At 44.9% G+C, this 11035-nt stretch overlaps 1 protein-coding gene across 1 annotated transcript in view; it reads left to right on the plus strand.

Annotated features, from left to right (window-relative positions):
- Positions 1 to 1197, plus strand: part of EFNA5 (ephrin A5) — a 284206-nt gene extending 283009 nt beyond the window's left edge. The window contains exon 5 of the mRNA XM_028149783.2: positions 2 to 1197. Coding sequence (XP_028005584.2) covers positions 2 to 174 — 173 coding nt within the window. The 3' untranslated portion in view covers positions 175 to 1197. The remainder of the gene's footprint in view (position 1) is intronic.
- The last annotated feature ends 9838 nt before the right edge of the window (positions 1198 to 11035 follow it).

Consider the following 11035-nt stretch of genomic DNA (forward strand, 5'->3'; position numbering starts at 1 on the left):
GTGAGAACAATAGTCTTTCAGGATACAAAACGGGCCTTGAGGCCCTCAAACACCCAGTGCACACTTACCTGCCTGAGAAGAGGGGCTGCTCCACGCAGGACTCCCCTGTGGCCATCGCACGCCCAGTCCTTAAGACGCCACCATCTGGGACCTGGGACAACAGGACTTTTTTGATCACTATTTTGGCCTCAATGTTTTCAAGGTCTGATGTTGGAGCCCTGTGGTATGTGAGTGAGAGTGTGTGTGTGTGTGTGTGTGTGTGTGTACTTCCACCCCAGCATGTTGGTATGGAAAGGTTTAGGGAATTTAGAAACAGCTCTGTATTTGGTTTGGTTTCGTTTGTGGTGGTTTTCACACAATTTCATTTCCCCCCCCCGAAGAGTCTCACCAGTATCACGCAGCCCAGGTACGGGAAAGGCTGCAGAGTCCCTCCGGGGCGGTTAAATGGGCTGTCTCCCTGTGTCACTGTGAAAGGAAGAGGCACAGAGTACCTATGGGTCTCCAGGAACTTAGCTTTTCTCTGGTGCCTTAGCAACGGCAGCAGCCATTTTTATCATTCCCCCCAAATCAGACAGTTTTCAGCACCTCCTCTCCATTCATTGCTCTCCGAGCTGTGGTCACTGGTGGTTCTTTTGAAAACCACCTCCACCAACACCCCATTCGCCTACAACCCCCCTTTTATTTCCTATGCTTACATTGTTGTCTCTAGCCTTTCTCCCACGTCCCATTTTCCCTCGGAACCCTGAATGGGCAGGTCTGTCTCTGGTTTGGCATCACTGACTTTTTCCCATGCATTGGCCCCCGAGCCACTCGGATGTGAGACAAATCTCCCTACAATGGCCTTTCCCCCATTGTCTGTACAGTTTAATGGATGCTGGCATGTTGGAGGTTACCCATGAGTCAAAATCCGCTTTCCATGCTTCCTCTTGACACCCCATTGAAGCCACTCATTGTGTGTGCGTCCGGGTGTGAAGTCCAGCCCCGTGTGGTCCTGCGCTTGTGCCGCCTGCTTTGCAGCTCCTTTGCACTGACCCATCGAGTGCTGTTTTGAAATGCTTACGTTATATAAACCTAAAAGAAAATGTAAAAATAAATAAATAACCCCACATAAAAAAAACCCCATACGATCTGTATTTGTATATACACGTGTCCGTACTAGTATACCTAAATAAAAATGAAAGATTTTCATCATTTTAATTGGAGCCCTCCTTCTACTTCTTTGTTCCTTGAATGACGCCTTTATTTCAGGGGCTACTTTTACTCTGCTGATTTTTCAAAATCTGTGTGGACAGAAAAGAGACAGGACACACATCAGAGAAGGCCTGAGAAGTTCAAAGAATGCAGGGTTAGACATGGCCCTGTAGCTCGGCCCAGTCCAGGTATTCTGATGAGAAAATGGTGAGATTTCAGCCATTCTCTGTACGTGAGCCTTAAAATATGACAAGCCCTGCATCTTATAATGACTATGAAGTACCCGAGCTCATAATAAAGTATGTTCTTTTACTTTGCCTATGTTTTTTCATCCCATAAAGAAAAAGACATAATAAGCTTTTTTCCCAGCAAACATCTTAAACTTCTGAAAGAGATAAAATGACCATTATAGTAATAATCCCTTCAGTATAACCCAAAGCCACAATTCTTACTATCAAGAAAGAATTAACTTACCACTGTGTGACCTTGGGCAAGTCACACCCTGGCCAATAACTGACAGGGTTGTATAACTGATTGGCTTGATTTTCTGGATATTGCCCTTGCTGGGTACTCTCACGCCCATTTTGCATCTGGGTGATGAGAGTTTTTGTCTCTGATGATGACATCGCTATAAACACAACTTGAAAATTTTATCTGTAGAGGGAAAACGTCTTAAATATCTGATATAATAGACCCGTAATGCATTTCAAGACTTGGCTTTAATTACACCATGTTAACATTAAACTCACTGAAGGCTTTTTATTATACTTAATTATTTGACAGGACACTAAACAGTAATTATAACTTACTATAACCCTTTTTGCTAATGAAGAATGACAGCTTTATAGAATGAGGAATAACTTATATTAAAAAAAAAGATGTACCGGACCACCTACTTGATCGTTTAAACCAGAACAGCATGACGTTGTCATTATCATCATCACCATCATCATCAAAAGCATTTAAGCGATCATGCCATTGTGCTCAGTGCTGTGCAGAATCAAGTTTATGTTTATAATCTGTAATTTCAAAGTTTACAACATACGGCCAACATGTGTGAGCAAAATAGAGTACCAGTTTATAAAGTAGAAAAATATAAAATTCAAACATTTACATCATGCATAAATAAGTGGGGAGATAGATGTTTTTTAATAAAGTGAATGAGGGGAAAAGTTGGGGATTTTAAGATCAGGAAGCTAAGAGTTAAAGGAGATCACCTTTACAAATAAAATGAGGTTAAGAGCTTCTGACAAAATAGAAAATGGTTAGTTAAAAACCATTGTAGTCTGTAAGCGAATGGTGCAGAGCATGGAGTCAGTGTTCATAGTAGCTACAAAGCTAACTGCAGAAATGAGAAAACCCAAAACAACATCTGAGTGTCACTGAAGCAAATTATGAGGATACTTGTCCAGAGACATCACCATCGTACACTAAGGAAGTAGAGGAATTGCTGAAAAGATGACAACTTCAGATTTTGCTTTAAAGAATAATCAGATAGCTGCTCCTGAAGCTGTGACTGCAGGTACACCAAGTCATGAGATGTCCAGGATCTTACCCAGGTAAAGGCTCCCTAACACACAGAAGGAATACAATGCAAAATTGGGGAATAAGATCATTTGAAAGTGACTGTGAGTCCCTGATTAAAAGGCCAGTTCCCAATAGACAATGTTGCACACTCTAATGGGAAGGCATGCCAGACCAAAGGGGGACTATGAGCAGTGTTGCATGAACCACACTTAATTTGCTTGGTAACGAAGTGTTTGGAATATTTGAGTCATCTAAGGTGCTATATGAAAAGAACCATAGGGTAAATTTTGGTGAATAAAACACAGATCTGTATTTGAGTCTCTTATCCCAGGGATAATGATGAGAATCTTTTACCTCATTATAGGAATACTATATATAAAAAAGCCTAAGATACTGGCCAACTGGCCAGTAGCTATGACGCACACTGACCACCAGGGGGCAGATGCTCAACACAGGAGCTGCCAAGCTGTGGTGACTTGGCAGCTGCAGTTCTCAGGTACCACACCTGGAACCAGAGAGGAGGGAGCCCGATTCCGGTGTGCATCACCCAAGAACTGCCCTCTTGCAATCCGGGACCCCTCGGGGGATGTTGGAGAGCTGGTTTCGGCCGGCCAGATCCCCACAGGCCAGGCCAAGGGACCGACCCCACCAGTGCACGAACCCGTGCACCAGGCTTCAGGTGTATATATATATATATATATATAATCTAGGTGTCATTAGAAAAACTTCAAGAAAATTCTGATAAGTTGCCAACTGACCATTATAAATTCTAACAGTTTCTTAGGAATTGTTTGCAAAACAGTGACTTAGAGATTGTTTGCAAAGCTTAGTTTCACCTTCTGCTGATAACATAAGTATCTTTCAGGAAAGCATTGGCAAAAAAAAATGATGTGAAAAGCATTCTGATTTTGCACAGTCTCTCTGGAAAACAACTGCTTCTGAAATAATTAAAAATAACTAACCAGGCCAATACTCTCCATCAGTTTTTAATTTGATATATTCTGCTATGTTAGTCAAGTCGTTCAGGGGTTCAGTACATATGTGTGTGTTTTCTCAAAGCAGAGTTGTAACAGCTGATGGACCCTGTGAGCAGTAAATTTGCAATAATTGCATGTCCTTTTTTTATGTAGATGATAAATGAATGCACAGCTTTAAAAAAAAAAAAAAAGCAGGCAATTGCATTGCCTAAGGAATTGGTCAGAAGCATCACCATTGGCTTGGGAGAGAGGTGATTAGCCAAAGACTCTAAAAAAAAAAAAGAACAGAAAACCAAAAACCCCAGCATCTAAGTGAAAACATTGGGCTTGTTTTACGAATGCTGCTTTCAGGCAAGTCCTTGCCTCCTTTTCCCTTTCCAAACAGAATGCAGCTTCTAAGTCCTTCTTGCATAGAATTTTTGGAGCCACCCCTAACAGTAGGCAGAAGAAAAAGGACTAAAGGCCTCCTGTTCAACATATTGCAACACAGAGCCCCTTTGACGATTTCCATTCGAGACTATCACACACTTTTCCCAGGAACCTCGGGACTTGCTGCGAGTAAAACATGATTTCATTAAAAACACCTCTGCCTCCATTCTCAGTGTCCTGTGAGCTTTGCCATCTTACTCCTGGCAATGGCGTGATGCAGGCTCCACCCTGAGGGAAGGCCAGCAAGACAGTGCCGCTCACTTCCAATAAAAAGAACTTTCAGTTCCTCTTCTGTCTACTTTTTTACTCAGTTTAATTCCTAAATGTGGGCTTTTCTGTAACATTAATAAAAGAAACCTTTTGAGCAATACAACTAATAACACCCTGAGATGGGGATGTTACCACTCGAGCTACGGTGGGGACACGGGAGGACCTGACAATTGGGGGTAAAAGCACCACCTCAGGGATGCTGTCAGTCAGAGTTGACTCAGAAGAATTCAATCTAGTGGGTGGCTCTCTGAGTCAACAACGTGCTTTGAAAATCCTGGATGTTAGTCATGATTATTCAAGCAAGAACTTCATGTCACTTGGTAACACACGGATGCTTGTCAATCTTGACAAGAACACAAAGGAAGGGACAAAAAAAAACCTCTAAGAGAGATTACAATGGGAAATAGAATAATACTTTTGCATGCTGTTTTGTTCGTAAGTGCGAGGGGTTCCCTCAAACTGCACGTATCATTTGAAATGCAGGTAGCCCAAGTCGTTTCCTTTCCTTCACAGCCATGAATCAAGACACTAAAATAAGAGAAAGAACGTGATTCTTCTTACACACATCTTAGAAAAAGCATTTTATCAACACCCTAGTATCCTCTCCTTTTTGTGTTCAGAGCTTGTTCTTTTGGATCAAAAACACACACAAAAAAAATCACACACACACACAAAATCACACACACACACACACACACACACACACACACACACACTGGAAAAACAACAATTTGTGTAGCACAGAGTGTGGAACACATTAATGCCTCTGAAATGCATGCGTTGCTTTACTAGATCTGGGCACATTTTCCGCAGCAGACAGAACAAGAAGATCTGTGTCTTTTTAAATGTTTTCCTAAAGACAGTGTGCCCGCCAGAAGGCTGGCTCCATTTGTTTCTCCTGCAGAGAGCCAGTGTGTTCCTTCTCCTGAAAGATGCAGGTACTTAAGCCAGTAATAGGCTTTGTGGTTTATGGAGAGTATTTCATCTGGAGATCTCACGGGCACGGAGAATAAAACACAAACGAGGGGCTCTTCCCCACAACTCCGGGAGGAATTAAAGCGAGAGGAGGATTGTCATCACTCTTCCCTGGAGAAACGGAGAAGAGAGCGACTTCACTCAGGTAGCCTAGGGAAAGGCCGGAGCCCGGCTGATCCGGGATTTGGACAGAGGCCCCGTTTCTGTGACTCTTCATTCCTCGGAGCTTGATTAAGAGCTCCGGCTGCAGGAAAACAAATGGAGTGTTTATCCCTTCTGCGAGGTTTCAAATGCACTGGAACTGGGAGCGGGGCACGGGGCAACTTCCCACATTTTCTCGTCTGTGAGTCCAAAGTTTTATTATCCAAGTGGACTTTTCAAAAGTCACTTTAATCCTGTAATTTCTCGGGAGATCCCTAATTTGCATGAATATTCCAACTTGTCTAAAAATTAGGAAGAATTGAAGAGGCAAAGATTTGTCTTGTCCCTTCTTTCCGTCGTTTCTCTGCGCTCCACACACACTCATTTACTTTTCCTAACAATATATCCACAGCACTTTTGTTCTTGGCATTGTCTCTGCTGAGCAGTGCAAGGGTACTGAGGGTCACTTTGGATACGTTTAAACACCAGGCTGATAACATCTAAGGCCAAAGGGCAAAAATGTAGTGGTTCAAAGAAGTCCCGCTAGGGGAAGGCCAGCCAAGCACTGCGGTGTTCACAGATCTGACCACACTGCAGAGACATTTCCAGAGCCCCCGATGTAAACGGGAAACTGTCTACCCTGGCAGGGAATACCCTTTGGCATTTTAGATCTTTGTCTTTTTCTCAACTCACCTGACTTTCCTACCAACGTTCTGAAATCAGGCAGAGCCATTGTTCCACCAAAGTGTGTGCCCCAAACTTTCTTCAGTGGTCCAGCTGGCTCAGGAGGAGAGCGCGGGCTCTGAGCACCGGAGGACTCCGTCTGTGCCTCTGAGGGACGACCAGTCTGGGCACGAGGTTCCAGGGAGTTGATAACAATTCACGTGCGTCTGTGACTTCCTTAAAGTCCCTCGTTCGGGTTGGTTCAGTCTGGACTGAACCCTGGTGCACATTACAAACGCTCGATTTGCTCTCACTTCAGAGTTTGAGGTTGCCACGAATTAGAGGGCCCTGCATTCTGTGTGGGTCTTCCCCATTCTACGCTCCCCGTCAGTATTCAACAAAGCCAGTTAATCTCCCCGGTAAGTGACAGCTCTGTCCCTTGTAACTGGCATGGAATCAATTTTTAAACTTGATTTGAGAAGTGAGAAGAGTATCAGGAATTCAGCACCAGCAGGTGGATTCATTAAAAGCTGCATCTGTTTTAGCTGGCGTCTGTTGGGCTGTCCTCGTCTCCTGGTTCTGGTTTGGTTTTGTGTCTTTTATCACCGATCCTGCCCACAAGACTTATTGTCTACTCTGTGTACTGAGGACACCAGGATCCTCTGCTGGGTTGTTCAAGGCAGGCTCAGACACTCCACTCTCTGCCCCAAACTGTGACAGCGCCACAGAGAGGAGGAAGAAAAGTGGATGAGCACTCTTTCCACAGAAATTGACCCAAACTTCCCAAAATGCTACTGGGACGCACAGAGATAGTGGAGAAGGCAGCAGAGGTGATTGTCACCAGGAAACCTAGTCGTTGTACACAGCAGATATATACAGCCGTTCGGAAGCAGTCCCTCAAGTACGGGGAAGTTTTTCTCTTAAGCAATATGGAAAGAACCACAGACAGACTTCAAAGGAATTATTCATATTTTGGTGGGAGATCTGCAAAATGGAAGATTGATTCCCTCCCCCTCCCCTACTGCCCCCCAATCAGTACACTATTTCTTCTGCTTCTAATCCCTCTCTCTGTCCTGATTAACTTTATAGATGACTATGTGAAGGGAGGTACGCCCAGGCAGGAAGAGGTCTTCACCCAGCACAATCCTGAACTTGGAGCAACATGACTGTGCTGCCCACTGTGGTCACAGAATCTTGGTGCGATTGTCATTGGGGACAATCCCTTGGGAAATCTACATGAGGACATGGAGCACAGTCATGTTACATGCCTGCCATCCCCTGAGGGGGATGGCCTATACCTCCTGCCCCAAACATTTCTGATGTCTGTCCACAGCCCTGAGGAAGACACAGGTAGTGGGAGGAGCTCACATGCTGAGGAGGGATCTCCAGCCTTCCCTCTAATGGAACAGGCCCAGGCCCCCTTGATACCAGAACACAAGTTTATATTCTTTCACAGCTTTTCCTGTGGATGCTCTGGGGACTTATTCTCTAGTTTCCTATGGTGAGTCACTCCAGGGTACTCGAGAGAACAGCTAAAATCGCGGCAAGTTTCTCATCTTAAAGTGAGGTTGAGCCTTGATTGGGACTGCGCACGTGTGTGTGTCCCTCCACAGGTCTCACATGAAACCTCAATCTCCTAGGAAGATATTTGGAGACAGGGTGCCTGAGAGGGGATTGGGTCACGAGGGTGGAGTCCTTATGATGGGATTAGTGTCCTTAGAAGCAGGAGAGAGCTTGCTTCTCCCTGCTCTCCAACATGTGAAGACACAGTGAGAAGAAGGCTATCTGTTTGCCAGGAGGAATTCCCTCACCCGGACCTGTCTGGCACCTTAATCTCAGCCTTCCCAGCTCTAGGATGATGAGAAACAAGTCTCCGCTGGTTAAGCAATGAGCCACATACACTGGACTCCATTGTGGTAGACCACTGACTTGCTGACTCTACCACAATGGCTCAATTCTTGCAGGTCAAGAAAAAAAAAAAAAAAACTGGAAAAGACAGAGGGAAAGTGAGGTATATCATGTCTAGAATCCAGAATCCTTTACTATTCCGCCTTGTTGGCAAGTAACCAATATAAAGTCACGTACAGACTGCAAGTGACTCTACTTCATCTAGAACTAGCCCCAGGAAAGAAAAGTATAAAGATTCACTAATTCTGTGAGCTATCAGGTCTGGAGCACCCACTATAGGCCAGAACTTGTGCTGAGCACTAATAGGTATTTTAAACAGGAGACTGGCTTCACTCAGGTAAAGCTCTCAGTCATAATGGGGCTAGCCACATCAGTTATGGAGCTTGCCATATCCACAGTCCCTTCTAAGGAAAAGAAAGGAAAGCACATAATGTATCACATCATACATCCATGGGTCATGGCTGACTGGACAGAGAGTGGGCACCGGACTCAGAGGCGGCCAATCCGCAGGCTAGTCAGTGTCCTAGAGGTATGTGTTCTGGCAAGGAGAATTCATCTCTGCCATCGCCTGCTACCTAGTGATTACCCAGGACAATTAGTACATCCTCCCTGAGAGGTCATATAAATGAACTAGAGGTCCAGTGCATGAAATGGGCAGTCGGACATCCCTCTCACAATCCAGAACTGCTGACTCCCAACTGCTCACCTGCCTGGCTTCCTGATTGCCCCTAACCGCTTCTGCCTGCCAGCCTGATCACCCCCTAACCACTACCCTGCCAGCCTGATCAATGCCTAACTGCTCCCCTGCCAGCCTAATTGCCTCTAACTGCTCTCCCCTACAGGCCTGGTCAATCCTAACTGCCCTCCCCTGCAGGCCTGGTCCCCCCCAACTCCCCTCCTCTGCATGCCTGGTCCCGCCCAACTGCCCTTCCCTGCAGGCCTGGTCCCTCACAACTGCCCTCCCTTGCAGGCCTGATCGCCCACAACTGCCCTCCCCAGCCAGCCATCTTATGGCAGCCATCTTGTGTCCACATGGGGGCAACCATCTTGTGTGTTGGAGTGATGGTCAATTTGCATATTGCCTCTTTATTATATAGGATAAGTGAATCTTTGAGTCAGAAGAAAGAGGGGTAAACAAAAAAGAAACAGATACACAGAAAAGCCCTCACTTTGGCCTGCTCAGCTCCATAGAGCTGCTCCCTTAAACCCAGAATCACTTTCTAGTTCCAATCACTGTGACGCCTGGTCATTATCTGGTTTCTACTCCATGATTAGCACAGGCATCCTTAAAATAAGTCCTCATTATTTGAGTTAGCCTGAGTGAATCACAGTTCCTCGCAAGCAAAATAGTCTATTAAACAAATATGATAGGATCAGAGGGCTATGAAGAAAGTGCAGTGGGAGCACAGAGGGAGTAATTAACACTGCTGGAATTTTAAAAACCCGATTCTGAATTTCAGTGTTACAGTACTGAAGAAATTTGCCATATTTCAAAGGTTACTACATCTACATTGACACAGTAAATGGTACATAATGACACACTTGATTTTCTTGAAGATTCAGACTTTTTTTTTAATGGGGTAAAATATAAAATAGTGAAGACAGCCCCCTTTCCCTGCTGATATCCCGTATGAGCTGGCACAGGGAGGAGTTATAAGAATCAGACTCTAATTAGATAGTGTTTGCAATGGGCCAGCAAACAATGACACAGATGCCAAACACCACCACAAATGAGCTCGGGGATCAACAGTGGAGAAAAAGGACCCACTAATCCACCGAAGAAACCTTCAGTGGAGCCCTTTCCCATCCACGGGTGTCATTTCCTGACAGCGATGTACAGTAGCAGCCGCCTAATACTTGGAGAGGTGGTAACTCCTTTCTGCTTAGCATAAGCCCCTCAGGGAAAGCAGAACTTGCTGAGCAGTCTCGGATGTTCCCAGTATTTTCTGGCACCTGTTAGCGGTAGGAAATGCCTCTCATTACCAAGCATAAATGCTGTCAGCAATGGCATGGAGGCATGGTACACGCGTGCAGGCAAGAGCCACAGAACATACTGGTGTCTCTCTACAAGCTCATGCCGCTTAAACATTCCTTTTCAGCAGTGAGAATTCTTAAGCTGAAAGAAACGTTTTAAGGTTTGAATGTGCGGTGCAAAACAAAAAAATCCCCCCACTGGTTCAAACCTGCGTGCCCTGCTGGGCGGGGTGGCAGTGGGAGGCACATTATCCCATTTCCACGTGGCCGCTGCAGAGGTCTGCTGGGTTCTTGTACTCCCCTGAAAAGCTCTCAGGACTGATGGAGAGGGCACAGTTTAGATAAACCGGATTAGAAGGAAAGAGAAAGATGGATATAATTCTTCCTTAGACACTAAAAGTGGGATGGCCATCTGCTCTAATAAGTCCAACAAAAGGGCCATGCTTATCTCCACTCCAACCTGACGTCAGTAATTATGCACAACTTGAGAAGTCCCTGTTAACCTAAGCAGGGGTTTATCCGGCCTTTGTGGGCTCCTGGATGAGTCCATTAGCAATGCAGCTCTCAGATTCCCTCTCTTGTACTACAGCGTTTACCCTTATCGTCAGCTCGACACAAAAGCACTGTCTAGACAAAGCTGAGGAATGTGTGGCTCTTCACTCCCAGGGAAGGCCTCTCCTGCTTATTTCTTTAATTATTATGTAATTCTGCATTTGTTTCCAGGTTAAAATCAGATATCATGGAGGAGGAGAGCCACCCTGCAGCTCCTGGGCTCTGGTCTCATTAACCACGTTTCCTCAAACCTCTGGTACTTCAGCGAAGTTTTGCCAAGTGGCTAATGAAATGCACACAATTGCAAAGTGTTATGAATATTTATGATGGTTTAATGATGGGATTTTTTTTTTTTTTGCATCCATGAATAATAAAGATTCTAACAAGAACAGATAACGAGATGAGGACAAAACAGTAAAATGGTTAAT

This window comes from Eptesicus fuscus, chromosome 4 (assembly GCF_027574615.1).
Source record: "Eptesicus fuscus isolate TK198812 chromosome 4, DD_ASM_mEF_20220401, whole genome shotgun sequence".
In the NCBI taxonomy this organism is placed as follows: domain Eukaryota; kingdom Metazoa; phylum Chordata; class Mammalia; order Chiroptera; family Vespertilionidae; genus Eptesicus; species Eptesicus fuscus.